Source organism: Megascapheus bottae, chromosome 17, assembly GCF_031878675.1.
Source record: "Megascapheus bottae isolate mThoBot1 chromosome 17, mThoBot2.hap1, whole genome shotgun sequence".
Lineage (NCBI taxonomy): Eukaryota > Metazoa > Chordata > Mammalia > Rodentia > Geomyidae > Megascapheus > Megascapheus bottae.
In genome coordinates this window covers 28,823,724-28,842,301 of record NC_143525.1, presented here as the reverse complement: position 1 = coordinate 28,842,301, position 18,578 = coordinate 28,823,724, and the positions used below count along the sequence as shown (strand labels likewise).

The 18,578-nt window shown below is 45.9% G+C and overlaps 1 protein-coding gene across 2 annotated transcripts in view; it reads right to left on the bottom strand.

Annotated features, from left to right (window-relative positions):
• Window positions 1–18,578, bottom strand: part of Slc6a4 (solute carrier family 6 member 4) — a 38,970-nt gene that overhangs the window by 6,734 nt on the left and 13,658 nt on the right. For both annotated transcript variants that reach the window (XM_090350514.1, XM_090350513.1), the window contains exons 2-12: window positions 18,085–18,517; window positions 16,015–16,149; window positions 13,769–13,988; window positions 12,043–12,181; window positions 11,051–11,185; window positions 10,014–10,117; window positions 8,812–8,939; window positions 7,294–7,406; window positions 6,571–6,702; window positions 4,717–4,816; window positions 2,774–2,874 (exon numbers count right to left, since the gene is read on the bottom strand). In XM_090350514.1, the coding sequence (XP_090206640.1) occupies window positions 2,774–2,874; window positions 4,717–4,816; window positions 6,571–6,702; window positions 7,294–7,406; window positions 8,812–8,939; window positions 10,014–10,117; window positions 11,051–11,185; window positions 12,043–12,181; window positions 13,769–13,988; window positions 16,015–16,149; window positions 18,085–18,427 (1,650 nt within the window). In that variant the 5' untranslated portion in view covers window positions 18,428–18,517. The remainder of the gene's footprint in view (window positions 1–2,773; window positions 2,875–4,716; window positions 4,817–6,570; window positions 6,703–7,293; window positions 7,407–8,811; window positions 8,940–10,013; window positions 10,118–11,050; window positions 11,186–12,042; window positions 12,182–13,768; window positions 13,989–16,014; window positions 16,150–18,084; window positions 18,518–18,578) is intronic.

The following is an 18,578-nucleotide window of genomic DNA, read 5'->3' as shown; positions in this document are numbered from 1 at the left end:
AGCAGGATCTGATAGAGCTAGATTATTGGGAAACAAGTCAAGTGGGCTTGTAAAGTCAGTTCGTGTATTTGGTAAAATACTGGTCATCAATGATCTTTTTGTATTTAGTTTTTTAAAGAAGTGGAGGTCTGGAGATCAGGATTTGAGAAAGACTCCATCTCTTTCAATGGCTGAGCCTGGTGGCATATGCCTGTTATTTCAGCTATAGGGAAAGCACATGCCTGAATGTACTGTCACTGAGATAACAGGCATACACAGAGAAACATGGTCACTCAGGCTGGCCTAGCACAAAGCAAGACTGCTTTGAAGATAGCCAAGACAAAAAAAAAAAAAAAAGGAGGGGGAGGGGGTGTGGATCAAATGGTTAGAGGGTCTACCCTACAAACTCAAGGCTCTGAGTTTAACCCCCAGGACCATAAACTCAGGGGTGTTTGTTTTGTGCCAGTCCTAGGGCTTGAATTCAGGGGCCTGGGTGCTGTCCCTAAGCTTTTTTTGCCCCTGGTGAGTGCCTTTGTCTCACCCCACTGTCTGCCCTGGCCACCATTCTCTCAGTGTGGGGACAGCAAAAGTAAACAAACATGATTGCCCTCAAGGAATTAAACCAGCATCCCTTCTTCCTTTGAAAAACAAATGAAAGGTTTTAAGTAGATTATCAAGAAGCACTGCTTTTAATATGAAATAATAACCTGTTTATGTCAGAACTTTGGCACTGGCAATGGCAGGCCAGGCAATTCAGTTCAAACCTCGTGCTGAAACTTGTAGATTAGAAAAAATAGAGAGGAGGAAGGATTGCCTTGGGCTTAAGTTCAAGACCAGTACAATCAACACAGACCCCACTCAAAAATATTTTTTGTCAGACATGGAGCTTGAACTCGGGGGCTGAGCACTGTCCTTGGGCTTTCCCAAGGCTAGAGCTTTGCCACTTGAGCCACAGCACCATTTCCAGCTTTTTCTGTGTATGTGGTACCAAGAAATCAAACCCTGGTCTTCGCGCATGCTAGGCAAGCACTCTACCACTAGGCCAAACTCCTGGCCCCTCAAAAAATTTTTATTTAAAAGTATTTACTTAAAAGCATTAGCAAGCTGCTAAAGTACTAGACCAAGATTTAGTGTTTACATCTGTGCCCTGGGAATGCTTCTTGCTTGGTGCATGTATTGATGTGGCTTTGAATGCCTCTAAAGTCTAGGAAAATGGAAGTCTGGAGGAGTTTCTGGTGGTAGGGAAAGATATGAATTGTCACAGAGATGAGGATAAATGTGAATAAAAAAGATAAAAAAACAATACGGTGGCTCATGCCTGTAATCCTAGCTACTCATGAGGCTGAGATCTGAAGATTGTGGTTCAAAGCTTGCCTGGTTACTAAAGTTCGTGATACACTTATCTCCAATTAACCACCAGAAAACTGGAAGTGGCCCTGTGGCTCAAGGGATGGCTTCAAAGCTGAAGAGCTGAGGGACAATGCCCAGGCCCAGAGTTCAAGCCCTACAACTGGGGGGGTGGGGAGAAAGAAAGAAAAGGCTCTTTTGAAAGGAAGAAGAGATAGCTATAAGGTAAAAAGAGAGGTTCTAACAGTAAGTGGATGGCCCATGTGACTGAAGGAATGTTCTCACAACCTTTCTGTCTCTAAAAGATCAACACCCCCCACACCCATACACAAAAGATTTACAGATAAGGGAAACAACTGAAGAGTTTTCCATGTTGATGCACACTAAGAGGGTTTCCCAGGCTGCCTCAGTGTGCACTGGTGGTTAGCAAGCATTATCCATCCTTGGATAAAGGCCTCTCCATGTGGATACCAGGTAAGATAAAGTGAATATTAAACACACCTTGAAAAATGGACTAACCCAGGTCCAGGTCCTTTAGCAAAAAGTGGATCCTACTTTTGACTTGGACCTATGCTTGAGGGGCCTTGCAAGATGATACACACAGTATGCATGGAAATGTCACAGTGAAAACCCCCTTGTACAACTAATGGATGATAATAAAAGCATGTATGCAAAAACAAAATATGAAACTGCTAAGACTAAGATTGTGTTGTTCTCAGGAGCAATACCATCTCTCCTGTATCTTGGTTCTTGTTATGTGACTTTAATGTCAGGCCTCAATTTCCTTAAATGTAAAATGGGAGTATTCACATTATAACAACTTCACAGAATCATAAGGATTAAAAGAGAAATAAATTAAGAGCTAAGTCCACCCTGGCACTTAGTGTTCAATAAATTTCCTTGATATTATTCAATAAAGGATGATATATTAATGTGACCAAAGCCAAGACTGTTCTGTAGTGGTAGATGTTAGAAGAGAGGCTTCTAAAGTACTGTCATGTTTCTGTTTCTGTTTCTTGACAGGGTTTTGACTACATAGGAGTACTCATTTTACACAATACCTCTCAGAGGTACACTTATGAAGGGGGAGGTGCTCTGTGGTTGCTCCCTGCAAGTTCCTGAAGTTCATAAGGCAGGTCTGCATGTATGATATATACATATATGTATATATATTTATTTAAATGTCTCTGGAGGGCTAGGAGTGTGGCCTAGTGGTAGAGTGCTTGCCTAGCATGCATGAAGCCTTGGGTTCGCTTCCTTGGTACCACAAACACAGAAAAAGCTTGAAATGGTGCTGAGAAAGCCAAAGACAGTGCTCAGGCCCTCAGTTCAAGCCCCAGAACTGGCATACTGGCATAATGGCATACACACACACACACACACACACACACACGTCTCTGGAGGCAATTATTTCCCTACACCACAAAGGAGCTAGGAAATAACTCACCAGGAGAAACAGAGGGCTGATGGCTACCCAGCAGATCCTCCAGAACCATCCAGGACTGAAGCCAAGCATCTCTTTCACGTCACTGCAGAACTGAGTGATGCCTAAAGTCATTCCAAAGAGACACTGATTAGGTGATATTCTTTCCCACTTCTCAGAGACCATCAGAATCACTGGGATCAGCACTGGGATTGACTAGGAGGAAGGGAGCTGAAATTCCTGACCTGAACAAGTATAAGAGCTCTTAAATGTCTCCATCTGAGTGGTTCAAGAACACACAGCAGTATTTTTTGTGTGTATGTGTGTCAATGGTAGGGCTTTAACTCTGAGCTTGGGCGCTGTCCCTGAGTTCTTCAGCTCACGGCTACTACCCTACCTGTTGACCCACAGCACCACTTCTCGTTTTCTGGTGGTTAATTGGAGGTAAGAGTCTCACGGACTTTAGTGCCCAGGCTGGCTTTGAACTGCAATCCTCAGATCTCAGCCTCCTGAGTAGCTAGGATTACAGGTGTGAGCCACTGTGCCCAGCTGACAGCAGTATCTTTTATAGCAAGCAAAGCTCATGACGGACATTTGGGAAGACACTTAAAGTTCCCCCCACCTCCCATGTGCCCACACTTCTTAAGATCTCAACATAAAACTGATCATACTATTATTACAGGAGAGAGAGTTGGATTTTATTTAGGAGTGATGAGCCCGTGTAGCAGATATCAACTTTGACCCTACTTTGGAAACTTTCCAGGAAAAGTTCTATAAAAAGTCAGGGGGCCGGGAGTTTAGCCTAGTGGTAGAGTGCTTGCCTAGCATGTACGAAGACAGGGTTCAATTCCTCAGTACCACATACATAGAAAAGCTGGAAGTGGTGCTGTGGCTCAAGTGGTAGAGGTCTAGCCTCAAGAAAAGTCCAAGGACAGTGCTCAGGCCCTGAGTTCAAGCCCCTTATCTGGCAAGAAAAAAAAATTTAATGGGTCAGAAGTGAAAATTTTCACCAACAGACATGAAACTGCAAAGGAGAAAGTGCCCTGAGAGCCCCCCCTTGCTTCCTGGGGCAAGTCTGCTGTGCTTCTCATAGTTTGAACTTCCTTCCCTGAACTGCTAATGAGGCAAGGATCTCTTTTTGAAAAACTAGGCCCATGTGCAACTCACATTGTCCCTTTCCTCTTCTTCTTGTGCAATTACTATGTCAAAGCTGCTTTATTATCATACAAAGTGGAGAAACATTCATTTTTAGAATGAGCTGATTGAATTTTCTTTTCCCAGTACTGGGGACTGAGCCCAGCCCTTGAGCTTGCTAGACCAGTGCTCTACCACTTGGCCTACACACTAATAATGGTTTCTTCATTGTAGACATATATCTCTAAATTAGCAGTCTTCATTTTAATTGCTTATGCTCTCCCCCATCCACACCGCGGGGCGCTTGGTACCTCAGTGGATCCATCTCTGCTTACTTTCTGCACACTTGGCAGGTTCATTCCTATCAGGACTAGAGGTGTAAATTGGGGAATTTACTTGGACAGAAAACTCCAACATTCTTTGCCCCTTAGTTAGAAGATATGTGACTAAACTTTGGTTCAGGGCTCTGGAGGGAGCTCTTGCTTTACAAACTTAACAGTAGTATACTGTACCTCTTGACACATTCACTGTTCACTAATTCTGCGTTGTCTCCAATTCTTAGAGCTCATCAGGATCTTAAACCACCACTTAGATAAGCTAAATGAACCACTTTTCGCCTGCCTCTGTAAACATTCATCCTCAGACCTGAAAAGAAGTGTCTTCCCCCCACCCCCGGCCCAGAACACAGAAAAAGAAGACTTAATTCTGAAGGTATTTAGCTGATATTTTATATGGCCCATCAGGAGAAATGGCCCATCTGAGAAATAGCTCTTCTCTCTGTGCCAGCTGCAGGTAGTATAGAAAGAGCTCCACTGACAGGAGACAGGTCTTACCGTAGAACCAGGACACAGCAACAGCTTCTATAAGCGCGACAGTGAGCACTGCAGGCCCAGTGGCGTACTCCTCCAGTAGCTTCACCACATAGGCCCCTCCCTGGGAACAACATCACAAATTTGGTTATGGGCCTTCTAAGGCACTACCTCTCCCTGCCACAGAGGCTAAAGAAGCTTCGGAACAGAGACAAATGCTGGAAAATTCCCACCTTGGACCTAGGCTTATGGTCCTTACTGCCTACTTCTTAGAGTGGCCTTTGAAAGTGAGCTAAGTTTCACCTCACCAGATTTCTTTTCTTGCCCTATGGAGCACTTTTTAATTTTTTTAGTGGTGCTAAGGATAGGACCCAAGGCCTGGCACACACCAGGCAAGTGCTCTGCCTCTGAGCTCCTCAGCCCCAGAGCACATCTTTGTTTCCCCTTCCCACTAAGCTATAAGAGGCACACTCCAAAGACCCTCTGGATCTATTTTCAACGTTTAAAAATTAGTGACCGCCATAACTGTGGAGAATTTCTCACCTCTAAACACAATCTGGGGGGCCATGATGTCAGACACATTGAACTCCTTGAACATAGTTTTGCCCTTTTTTTTGGCCAGTCCTTGGGCTTCAACTTGGAGCCTGGGTATTATCCTTGGACTTTCTCAAGGTTTGTGCTCTACTACTTGAGCCACAGCACCACTTCTGGACTTTTCTGTATATTTGATACGTAGGAATCAAACCTAGGGCTTCATGCATGCTAGGCAAAGACTCTACCACTAGACACTCCCAGCCCATAGTTTTGTCTTCTATCGCAGTCCCTAGCCCATCCTGCTGACTTTCCAAAGCCATGGGATCATGGTTTAAAGAAACCTATCTGCAACATCTGCCTGAGTTGGGAGAACATATCCTGGGTTGCTATCTGATGTATAGTTTCCCATATTTACCTCAGCTATCAAAAAAGAAAAAAATGGCTGGAGAGGGCCTGACTTTTTGTCACTGTTAAGTTCTAGAAGAGACAGGTGGCATTAATCATACACATAAGATGCCTGCCTCAGTCAGGTGCCAGTGGCTCACGCCTGTAATCCTAGATACTCACAAGGCTGAGATCTAAGAATTGTGTTTTGAAGCCAGCCAGGACAGGGTTCTTAGTATGAAATTCTGGGCATGAGATTCTTAGCTCCCAACAACTACTCAGAAAAAGCTCAAAGTGTCAAGTGGAAGAGCACTAGCCTTGAGAAAAACTATCTCAGGGAGGGGCCAATTAACCTCTAGAAAACAGAAGTAGGGCTTGGCTCAAGGGTAGGGCTGTAGCCTTGAGCTGAAGAGCTCAGGCATAACATCCAGGCCCAGAGGTAGGGCAGTTGCCTTGAGCTGAAGAGCTCAGGGACAGCACCCAGGCTGAGTTCAAGCCCCAGGATCATCACACACACACACACACACACACACACACACACACACACACACACAGCCTTCAACTGTTCTATAGATCATATCAGGGCAACATTCTGAAAACAGTCCTAAAGAATGGAAACAGACTGGAAATGCTAGTCTTAGTTTTTCTCCAAGTATTTTGCCAAGCCTGAAATATAATTAGAGCTGTATTAAAATGTTAAGAGCCCAGATACCATATACAGATTCTACAAATGGGTGCTGTCAGATATAAGTTGTCTTCTCCCCAGGGCTAGGGATTCAACTTAGACACATCCCTAGCCCATGGCAAACTTGTTAATGCCAACAACAATCTCCTCACACACTTCTTTAGTCCCTCCACCCCAAGAATAAACAAGGACACTGTGTGATAACAGAAGGAGAAGTTTTTATAGAATCCTCTTGCCTTAGAGGCCAATTAAAAGCCAAGGGCCCTGGTACTTACAAAAGTCAATGTCATCAGGGATCCCAAGAAGCACGTTATGACCACAATGAGCACAAACCACTCCCGGCGCCTGGCCCAGATGTGTGGGAACTCATCCAGCACAGCCGTGATCACTCCCTCCAAGCCTGCAAACTGAGAACACATGCCAACAGTCACAGTGGAAGCTTTAAGACAAGTTTCTGCCTCAGACAGTTAATAGAAGGAAGATTGCTGAATGATCAGTCTAGCTGACCATTTGTAGTTCTATGACCCATGAGCTACATGAACACATCTGAAAGCACTAAGGACATCTAGGGAAGAAAATACCACACAGAGACAGAACTTTAGTGTGTAAAGTCCCTTGGAGAGACTGGTTCTGCTAGAAAGGTCAATGCCTAGCCTCTCCACACAAATAGGTACAAGGCATTGAACTGAGTACTGGCCAGACCATAAAGTGCCATTGCCTAGTTAAGGGTCAAGATAATAATTCATAATGCTGAGCCCTTCACCTGTGCCAGGAATTTTCTCTACATTTTCCTATTGGTGACGCTAAGATATCACAGGGGCAGTAGGTGCTATTGCCCAGGAATGGACCAGAGTGTGGGAAAGAGTGGCCAACACTGCCTGAGAGGTCAGGGTAGAAGAGATGGGTCCAGCTTCTTCTTCTTCCTCCTCCTCCTCCTCCTCCTCCTCCTCCTCCTCCTCCTCCTCCTTCCAGAGACTGGTTTCCCTCCATTCACTCACCGTGCTGTCCAACCCCAATGTGATTAACATGAGGAAGAAGATGATAGCAAAGAATGTAGCTGCTGGCATGTTAGCTATGGCCTCTGCATACGTGATGAAGAGTAGGCTGGGACCTGACACAAGGAAGAGGGGAAGGCAGTTGCTGAGATCTTTCCTACAAAAATGTCACTCACATCAAAGTATCTACCATGTGACAACTCAGTGACTTAGTTTCAGGACCAAGACTATAACATCCCACAGCCTTTTAAATCCCTGCTAATATTGTCCCTGCTCTAAAACAGTAGGAAAGAGAATAAATGTCCTGTTATTTTAAAGTCCCTTATGTGAATGGGCTAGGTAGTTATGCTTTTGAATATGGTGTTGATCAAAGCAGGCAAAGCCAGGCACCTGTGCCATATGCCTGTAAACCTAGCTACTCAAGAGGCTGAGATCTGAGGATCCCCATTCAAAATTAGTCTGGGCAGGAAAGTCTATGAGACTCTTACTTCCAATTAATCACTGAATAGCTAAAAGGGAGCTGTAGTAGAAGTGGCCAAGCACTAGTCTTGAGCACAAAACCTCAGGTACAGTGCCCAGGCCCTGAATCCAAGTCCTAAGATGAGGAACCAATTTTTTTAAGAAAATCAAGGCAATCCCACAAGAGTGTTGGAGACAGTGCTGGCACTCCAACAGATCTTTTCAACAGGTATCATGCTTTTCATTTAGACGTGAAAGCCTATACTAAATAGGGTGATCACATCAGCAATGGGCAGTATTCAGGATTAGTGATTACTTGTCTGCTAAACTGGACCTATCACAAGGTTTGTTTTTTTAGCCAGTCCTTGGACTTGAACTTAGGGCCTGAGCAATGGCGTTGGGCTTTCTCAAGGACAGAGCTCTACCACTTGAGCCATAGCACCACTTCTGGCTTTTTCTGTGCATATGGTACCAAGGAATCGAACTCGGGTCTTCGTGCATGCTAGGCAAGCACTCTACCCTAGGCCAAACTCCCAGTTCCTCTCATTGTTTTGGTTTGTTGTGCTGGTCCTGGGGCTTAACCTTGGGGATGGGCACTGTTTTGTGCCCAAGCCTAGCACTCCACCAGTTGAACTACAACTCCACTTGGGTTTTGTTTTGCTGATTTTGTGTGTGTGTGTGTGTGTGTGTGTGTGTGTGTGTGTGTGTGTGTGTGTGTGGTTAATTGGAGATAAGGAGTCTCACAAACTTTTTCTGTCGGGGCTGGCTTCAAACTGTAGATCTCAAGTAGCCAGGATTTACAAGCATGAGCAACTGGCACCTGGCTACATTCTCACTGGTTTTAAAGCCATCATCAAAGTCACATTTTCAAGTCCATCATGTGTTGAAGTTCCCAGCACTGGGGGTCAAAAGAACTACCTTATTTAACACATGGAAAGGGTTGACATCTTTTAGCCATCAAATTTCTCTCAAATACAAAAATGTCAAGGGCCAGTTAAAAGTAATTCAGAAGCTAGATATTTCCAGAGCCTGAACATAACAATTCAGTAATCTGAGCCCTACCTGCATCTTTGGCCACCTCAGATACATCTTCATTCCTCATTTCGGCCATATATCCAAGCACCGTGAAGATGACAAATCCAGAAACAAAGCTGGTCATGCAGTTTACCACACTGGTCACCAGGGCATCTCTGGAGCAGAAAACCCAGAGTTTGTAACAGTTCTGGGGTGGAGATTCTAAGCACCACCTGTGTGCCTGCCCTGCTGAAGACAGGCCTCGGTGGCTCAAAGGAACCTCCAGCCTGCTTTGATACTCCTCTCCCTTCTCCAAAAAATCTTCCCAAGGCTTGACACACAAATGCTGTGACTACCATCCATGGTGTGGTACAGGCTTGAAACAACATTGAATAAATCTCTCTAGGCTAACAGGAGAGACACTGTTCTGGAGCAGTGTGCAGCTAGAGTGCTAAGGGCCTGAGCACTGTCTTTGGACCTTTTCAAGGCTAGAGTTCTACCACTTGAGCCTCAGCACCATTTCCAACTTTTTTTTAATGTATGTGGTACTGAGGAATCAAACCCGGGACTTCATGCTTGCTAGGCAAGTACTCTACCACTAGGCCAAACTCCCTGCCCCAAAACAAAGTATCTTAAGTACCGGGAGCTGGTAGCTCACATCCATCCTAGCTACTCAGGAGATAAATCCAAAGCATGATTTTTCTACTTTGTGTTAGCTGAAATAATTCATACTTTTATATAAACAAATGATCACAAAACTTGTCATTAAACATATTAGCTAGTTATTAGTTCTATGCTGTAGTATTTATATACCTACTGTAAAATTTTAAATTAGCATGTTATACCACAGTACTTTATGTCCATTTATGCAGAGTCTTAATCAGAGTCATTCCCACCATAATCCTCTCTTTCTTCTTCTCCTACATGTCTACTTAAGGTTGCTATGACTACATTCACCTTCCTTCTCCCCACTCTGTTTACCTGCCATCACCCACTAGGACCCAGAATTCCTTATTTACTGGCTTTATACATAGGGACCCCCACACACAAAACAGAAGTAGCCTGGGACCTCTGTTAACCTATTACTGGCCTTGGATATGGCCTTCGTGGGCTCTTATCACCATGGGCAATAGCCAGGGGCCTGTGGTACCCCTGGGGGTGAGCTGGCTCCGTTTCATCACTTTCCTCCAGACTAGCTGGCTTTCGATTGCTCCACTTCCAAGCTTCGCTTGGGGGCCTCAGATACTCACTGGTAACAGTTGTTATTGAACTTGTTGTAGCTAGCAAAAGCCAGGAGGACCCCAAAGCCTGGTCCAAGAGAGAAGAAGATCTGAGCAGCAGCGTCCACCCACACCTGGAACATGGCAGAGCAGAGGGCATAAGGGCAAAGGGTGAGACCAGACCAGCACCTCTCATGCCTCCATGTGACTATATAGAGGGCCAACCCCATCTTTTCTAGGGATAGACAACATAGCCAGTGAAATATATGTAATTTCTCTATCTTTTAGACATAAACCCATCCAGTGGCTTCCACCTTTTTTTTTTTTTGGTCAGTCATGGGTCAGGGCCTGGGCATTGTCCCTTGAGCTTTTCTGCTCAAGGCTAGCACTTTACCGCTTTGAACCATACCATCACTTTTGTTTTTTTGGTGGTTAACTGGAGATAAGAGTCTCATGAACTTTTCAGTCCTGGCTGGCTTCAAAACTGTGATCCTCAGATCTCAACCTCCTGAGTAGCTAGAATTACACGTGTAAGCCATCAGTGCCCAGTATTTTTTTTTTTTTTTTGACACAGAGCTCAGGGATGGCTTCTAAATATGTGATCCTCTTACTTCAGCCTCCTAAGTTCTAGGACTATGGGCATACACTACATACTAGGCCTCAATTGTATTTTGTCTGTGTGTATATGTGTTCTATTACTGGAGTTTGAACTCAGGGCTTGCCAGGCTGGCGTGGCTTGTTTGCTCACAGCCAGCACTCCACTATTTGAGCCATGCCTCCAGTTTGGCTCTTTGCTAGTTGCAAGTAGAATCTTGACTTTCCTGACCAGTCCTGGCTTCAAACCATGATGCTCCAGGTTTTAGCCTGTTGAATTACTAGCATTACAACCATGAGTCACTTGTACCTTGATCAACAATACTTTTTATGCTTATATTTTTGGTTAAAGTGTCATTGCAGATTTCACACTGAAAACTAAATTGTAGTTGTTCCTACTGTCCTGTTTGAAGGAGATAGAGCTAGCACATCTAGTATATGGCAGGTGCACACGGTTTCCTTCAACATCTTACCCCTGTCTCTAGGAGCTTCTGCCAGTTAGGTTTCAAGTAGAAGACAACACCTCGCCAAGCTCCAGGAAGGGTGGCCCCCCTCACCAGAAGGATGGAAAGAATGATGTAAGGAAAGGTGGCTGTCACCCACACCACCTGTATAGAAGAGAAACAGGTTACCACCACACTGTTCCAGGAACTACAAGGAAGGAAAATGGGTGTCTATAGAGGCTTTTACTTCAGTAGAGCTCTGGGAAAATGCTCTACCTTTTTTTTTTTACTTCTTCTCCCAGTCATTTTAGAAGGAAAGATATGGCAGAAGAGTAATTGGCTTCAGAATCACATGGATAGGAATCTAATTTAACCAGTACTACCTTCGTCTAAGACAGCCTGGCTTACATCTGTAAGGTAAGGATAAGTAGCATGAAGCAAGAGTTTGCCAATACAGATCAATCATGGCCTAGCCTACAATGGTTTCTCAGTAAATTAACTGCCACTGGTAGCTGTGATTCTACCAGTAGGTTAAAAAGATTTTTTTGTTGTTGTTGAACTCTGTGCCTGGGCACTGTCCCTGAGCGATTCAACTCAAGGCTACTGTCCTACTCCTTGAGCCACAGTGCCATTTCCAATTTTCTGGTGGTTAATTGGAGATAAAGAGCCTCACAGACTTTAGTGCCTGGGCTGGTTTTGAGCCGCGATCCTCAGATCTCAGCCTCCTGAGTACCTTCAATTACAGGCATGAGCCACCTCACCTGGCTTAAAGAGATTTTTTTGACAACAAAAGTTACATATTTTTAAAAATATAAAGTTGTTGTATGGCACCCCTCACTTACATGCACATGCAAGTAAATGGGATTGGCCCATTTCTAGAATCTTTCAACAGATGTAGAGAAAGAGCATGTTTGGCACTGATGAAAACAATCCCCTGGCCAGTATCTGTACAGATACTGGGTCTCAGTCAGAGCTCCTGTGGGGCCCTTGGGCAGGCCTGGATCAGCAGCCAGAGTCCTCACCTTGCCAGATGTCTTGACACCCTTCCAGATGCTGAAGTAGATAATGGTGAAGATGAGCATGATGCAGAGGGCCAGCTGCCAGCTGATACCCCCTAGGTCCTGGAGTCCCTTAGAGCGGTGGATCTGTAGGACATGACGTCTAGAATGACAAAGGAAAGCCCGTGAGAGAATCGGATAGATTCTGGACAGATCTCACATGTGACACTTCCAGCAGGTTTGCCAAAAGAGGAAAGGACACTGCTGCAAGAACCAAGCCGTCACTAAGCCTTAGCAAGGGCTGCAATGGGCCCTGCTGATCCTGAAGGGAAAAGCAGTGCATTCAGCCAATGATCTAAGAGCACTCAGCGCGCAGCTAGCTTCCTGCTGCTTCCTGGGTCATTTAGCACCTGAATGCTGTGACTGGCTTTTAGGTCTATGAGGACATTGTGTGCATGTGTGTGTGAGGGGGAGAAGAGTAGTGGGGCTTGAACTCAGAGCCCATGCTCTCCCTAAGCCTTTTCACTCTATCATTTTAGCCACAGCTCCACTTCCAGCTTTTTGCTGGTTAGTTGGAGATAAGAGTTTCATGGACTTTTCGGCTCAGGCTGGCTTCAAACCATGAATAGCTAGAATTACAGATATGCATATATGATGAATTATTTGGCCTCTTTCCTCACAAAGTAGCTGTCTTTAGGTTACAATTGCCTAAAATTCCTGCATTAAAGTGCTACCGGCAAGCTGGACTCTGGTGGCTCACACCTGTAATCCTAGCTACTCAGGAGGCTGAGATCTGAGAATCACAGTGTAAAGCCTGCCTTGGCAGGAAAGTCTGTGTGACCCTTATCTCCAATTAAACACCAGAAAACTGGAAGTGGAGCTGTGACTCAAAGTGCTAGAGCACTAGCTCTGAGCAAAACAACTCAGGCACAGTGCCACAAGCCCCACAACTGACCAAAACAAGCAAAAAACCCTCAAACTACTGGCTCCTAGGGGAATATTGATCCATTTACTCAAAGGGACGATAATATAAAGCTATCAAAAGAGCCATATGTTTGAAAAGACTACAGTACTACAGGAAAGCATTTGTGTCAAAAAGCAGTTGGCACTTAAAAAAAAACAAAACAAAACAAAAAACAATGAATGTCTGGCAAATATCATGCAACCCTTCTATTAATTATAATAAAATATATATTAAAAAAAACAATGAATGGCCAGGGGGTTGTAGCTTAGTGGTAGAGTGCTTGCCTACCATGTGCAAGACCCTGGGACAGACCTGTAGTGTGGCATCCTGTGTGAACACGCATGTGTACCGTGTACATGTATGCATAAGGGTCTTTATTACATACGTACATGTACATATGTGTACACGTTTTAGACTATTGTAGAAGCAGGATGATTTGCTCCCAGGCAGCTGGCTGGGAGGAGGAAGCAGGAGGAAGGGTGGGTTTTGTTTGATAGAGGAGAGTTACTTTAGAAAGTGAAGGTAAGGGTCAGATAGGACGTGGTACAGCATCCTGGCCTGGAGGAAGCTGGTGGAATAAGAGGGCTTAGATCAGAGAATATTCCAGATCCTGCAGGAGCCAGCTCTGCCAACCCCCTCACTCATATTTGCTCCCCGTCCCCAATAACTACATTATCTCAAAACCCCACCAGCTGTGAAGAATCCTTCTTCTTCCTAAGACAGCCATCTCCAAGGGTATGGCCTGCCCCTGACAGACCACTGCCTTGCTCACATGCACGCACGTACGTGTAAAATTCCTCAGCAGGGGACGTGGAATGGAGTGTCCAGGTGATGTTGTCCTCAGAGAAGTAGTTGGTGCAGTTGCCAGTGTTCCATGGGTTCTTGCAGCTGGTCCAGGGCAGCTGGTCCGTGAAGGAGGAGATGAGGTAGTAGAGTGCCCAGGCCATGATGGTATTGTAGTAGGAGGCGATGTAGAAGGCAATGATGCAGATGGTATAGCCAATTCCTAGGCAGAGGTGGGAGGGGCCACGTTCAAAGGGCGGCCCAAGGGTGAAAGGCCACCAGAAAACTCATAGCCCAGGTAAGGGGTAAAACTGGTTATTGCCAGTTTTAGTTGCTCAAGCCTCTAAGCCTAGCTACTTGTCAGGCAGAGATGTGAGGATGCTTGGCAGGGCAAGGCCAGCCCAGGTCAGGAACAGGGTGGAGAGTGTTCTCAAGACTCCACCTGCACCGGCGGCTGGGTGAGGTGGTTCGTGCCTGCCATCACAGCAACACAGGGAGGCAGGAACAGGAGGATCCTGGTACAGACTCACCCAAGCATGAAGCATGACCTTAGTTCACAAATAACACAGCTGAGCACCAGTGGCTGTATCTGTAATCCTACCCAGGACGATGAGGACTGAGGATCAAGTTTTGAAGCAGGTCTGAGTAGGAAAGTTCATGAGATTCTTATCTCTGACTAGCAAGAAGCCAGAATAGATGTGGCTCAATCATGAGCTAAAGAAGTTCAAAGAAGCCAGTCGAGGTGGCTCATGCCTATAATCCTAGCTACTCAGGAGGGAGGCTGAGATCTGAGGATCGCAGTTCAAAGCCAGCCCAGGCACTAAAGTCTGTGAGACTCATCTCCAATTAACCACCAGAAAATCAGAAGTGGCGCTGTGGCTTAAGGGGTAGGATGGTAGCTGAAAAGGTCAGGCACACTGCCCAGGCCCGAGCTCAAGTCCCATGACCAACCAAAAAAAAAGCTCAAAGACAGCACGTAGGCCCTGAGTTCCATTCCCAAGACTGGCAGGCATATACAAAAAGGGGCTACTAGGATTACTCAAGTGGTAAGAGTGCCTGCATAGAAAGCATAGGGCTCTGCCAGATGCAGTGGCTCACGCCTGTAATCCTAGCTACTCAGGAGGCTGAGATCTGAGGATCAAGGGGAAGTGGGGCTCAAGGGTAGGGAGGTAGGCTTGAGCTGAAGAGCTTAGGGACAGTGCCTAGGCCTAGTTCAAGCCCTATGACCCACAAAAAAAAAGAAAAGAAAAAGAAGAAACAAAAGAAAGCATAGGGCTCTCTGAGCTCAAACACCAGTATCACACACATAAAAGATGGTTACTGAGGGGCTGGGAGTTTGGCCTAGTGGTTGAGTGCTTGTCTAGCATGCACAAAGACCCCGGTTCGATTCCTCAGTACCACATACATAGAAAAAAGCCGGAAGTGGTGCTGAGGCTCAAGTGGTAGAGCTCTAGCCTTGAGAAAGTCCAAGGGGAGTGCTCAGACCCTGAGCCCAAGTCCAGGACTGGCAAAAAAAAAAAAAAAGATGGTTACTGCTATGCATTTCATTCCCGAGGACTTCAGAAGAGGATATGGAGAGTGACAAATGAGTAATCTGTATCATTGTATTTATATGAATATTGTTGATGCTTTACACTTTTAAACTGCTATTTATTCACTTATTCTGTTATTGTTGTTGTGGATCATGAGGCTTAACCTCTAGGCCTGGGTGCTGGCCCTGACCTCTTCAGCTCAAGGCTACTGCCCTACCCCTTGAGCCACAGTCCCACTTCCCATTTTCTAGTAGTTAATTGGAGATAAGAGTCTCATGTTCTTTAGTGCCTGGGCTGGCTTGAACCATGATCCTAGGATCTCAGCCTCCTGAGTAGCTAGGATTACAGTCACCATGCTGGATTCACTTGTTCTATCTTTTAACAATTTTATGCCCATGAGTAATCAAAAACTCAAGTTATCTAGGTGCCAGTGGCTCACACCTGTAATACTAGCTATTTGAGGCTGAGATCTGAGGATCCTGGTTTGAAGCCAGGATAAATCTCTCAGACAAATCAGAGAGATTTATCTCCAATTAACCAGAAAGTGGAGGTGCACCTCAAGTGACAGAGCACCAGCTCTAAGAGAGAGCACAAGGCTTAGTACTGGCTCTAGTACTTGCACAAATGAAAAAAATATAAGACTCAAGTTATTGCTCAGACCCCTGCTCCCGTCATGCACGGGCATGCCCTCCTCACCCACCCTGACCCTTCCGTTACCTTTGAAAATCGGGCAAATTTTCCTCCATATAGAAATGCATCCGTTTCTGTGGTACTGGCCCAGTGCAAGCTCCATGTAAAACAGTGGGATCCCCCCGAAAATGGCCATGATGGTGTAGGGGAGGAGAAATGCCCCTGAGGTAGATGAGAGACAGTTTCACTTCCTGCCCATGTCACCCCACCTCATCTGGCTCTGAGGAATTCCATGGAGAGCCAGAGCCACACGACAACCAAGCCTTACATGGCCACCCTGTGCTATGTGACCCCACTCTGTCCCTGGTCTCCTTGCTTTGCCAGAAGTCACAGTAGGCTGAGCTCCACAGCAAAACCAAAGTTTCCACAGGACATCAGCGAGCAAATGGAAAGAGCTGGGCTGGAAGTAAACAGTGCAGGCTCTTGCAACACTGCCATTTCCAGCCACTTGGAGAAGCTTGGGCTACTTCCCCCTTGAACCCTGACTTCCTCTCCTATCAAATAATCACTGAGGAAAGACTGGGATTGTAGCTTAGTGGTAGAGTGCTTGCCTAGGAAGCATGAAGCCCTGGGTTCAATTCTTCAGTACTACATCAACAGGAAAGCCAGAAGTGGTACTGTGGTTCAAGTGTTAGAGTGCTAGCCTTGAGCAAAAGAAGCTCAGTGCCGAGGCCCCTGAGTTCAAGCCCCAGGACTGGCAAAAAAAAAAAAGTGTGATTGGGAAAAGGCCACACAACTTTTAATTATATCGGACACATATGGCTTGAGAATTAGACCATATGTTTCTGTGGTAGTCTTCATGGAAACCAAAGGGCTCACTAGATCAGCTGCCTCTTGGGAAGTATCGCCAGGGACATAACGCTTAGGGCTAAAGGCGAGTGGTTTAGAGTGGAGATAAGGGGTAAATGACTTCCGTGCCTCTTGGGCAGGAAGTCCTTCCCAGCTACAAAGACAGATGCTCTTAAAAGATACAGCAAACAGCTGGACTCCAGTGGCTCACACCTATGATCCTAGCTACTCAGGGGGGCGAGGTCTGAGGGTCGTGGTTCAAAGCCAGCCCAGGCAAAAAAGGCAGTGAGACTCTTCTCTCCAATTAGCCACTAGAAAACCTGAAGTGCAACAGTGGCTCAAAGTAGTAGAGGATTAGCTTTGAGAGAAAAGAGCTCAGGGGCAGTGCCCAGGCCCTGAGTTCAAGCCCTCTAACATCAAAAAAAGAAAAAAAAAATAGACACAGCAAACTTAGACAACTGTCGGCCCATGAAAGAAAGTGTGACACAAATGAATTACCCCCCTACAGAATATTGACCGATTTGAATTTCTTCAAGATCTTTTCTTGTTCTAATAACAGGCCAAATGTCAACCCAGAGAGACCAGAGATCCACATATTCTCTCTCCTCTCCCTGCTTCCCTTGGTCACACCTACAGTCCACTATGGCTTCGTGACATCTATAAAGTAGTTACAAGAAAGATCTAAATCCAGTCTCTGACCTCAAAAGTCTCTCACAGAAGATGCGTACATCCAAGTGTGTTTGGGGCTTGGCACAAATGTCATATTCCAGTTTTGATTGTGCCAGTCTAGTAACCTCAAAGACTCTGGACCTAAGTTGCCATCATTCTTTGATCTCACATCATCCAAATGCCCAGGAAGGTCTGGAGGCCTAGAGTGCCCTTCTGGTTGTTTCTTATGCAGACCCAACCCTCTAGACTCTTGCAGGTGGAACCTGCCAACAGGAAGGAAGGAGCGCTCAGCCTAGCGAAGCGGCCATTCCCAGGCTCTGGCTGGGTGGCAGATGGAGTGTGCACGGGGAAGGATGAAGAGCCTTCTAGCAAATCAAACACGAATGGCCCTGGAAACCTGAGGTTGAGCCTGGGAGGGCTGCCATCCAGTTCAAACCAGAAAGCCTGAGACAAGTGATCTTAGCTTTGGGCTTACTGGACACCTGCCTCTTTGCTGTCCTAGATAAGAGTGTAGGAAAGTGACTGCTCAGAGTTTTTACCTTCAGCTAAGATGTGAAGAGTCCTTTGGCCTCCCACAACGATCTACAGCCCATCCCCAGATCAGACCCCCCCCCACCACACCCAGCCCATGATACTGACCCCCTCCGTTCTGGTAACATATGTACGGAAAGCGCCAAATGTTGCCCAGGTCCACTGCGTAGCCGATGACGGAGAGGAGGAAATCCATCTTCTTGCCCCACGTCTCCCTCTCTCCTTGATGAACCTCTGCCACTAGGACGGTAGTGGCAGCTGGGATGGCACTCGGAGTGTCGTCACCTGTGCTGGGGTTGGGAACTGCCGAGTACCCATTGGAGAGTTGGCCAGACTCTGCTCTGTCCCCTGCGGCGGGGATACCTTTCTGTAGAACGCCATTTTCCTGACAATCCTCTCCGTCTTTGCAAGCTGGCAGCACCTTCTGAGAATTCAAGGGTGTGGTCTCCATCTTACCGGTTATGATACCAACCACCCGACTAGTTGTTGGTGCTGGGCTTTGGGGGTCTCCTCAGAGTTTTAGGGCACTGGATCAAGAACTCTGTTGGGAAGAGACCGAGAGAGGCATCAACTCAGCACACATCTTTGCCGATATTAACTAG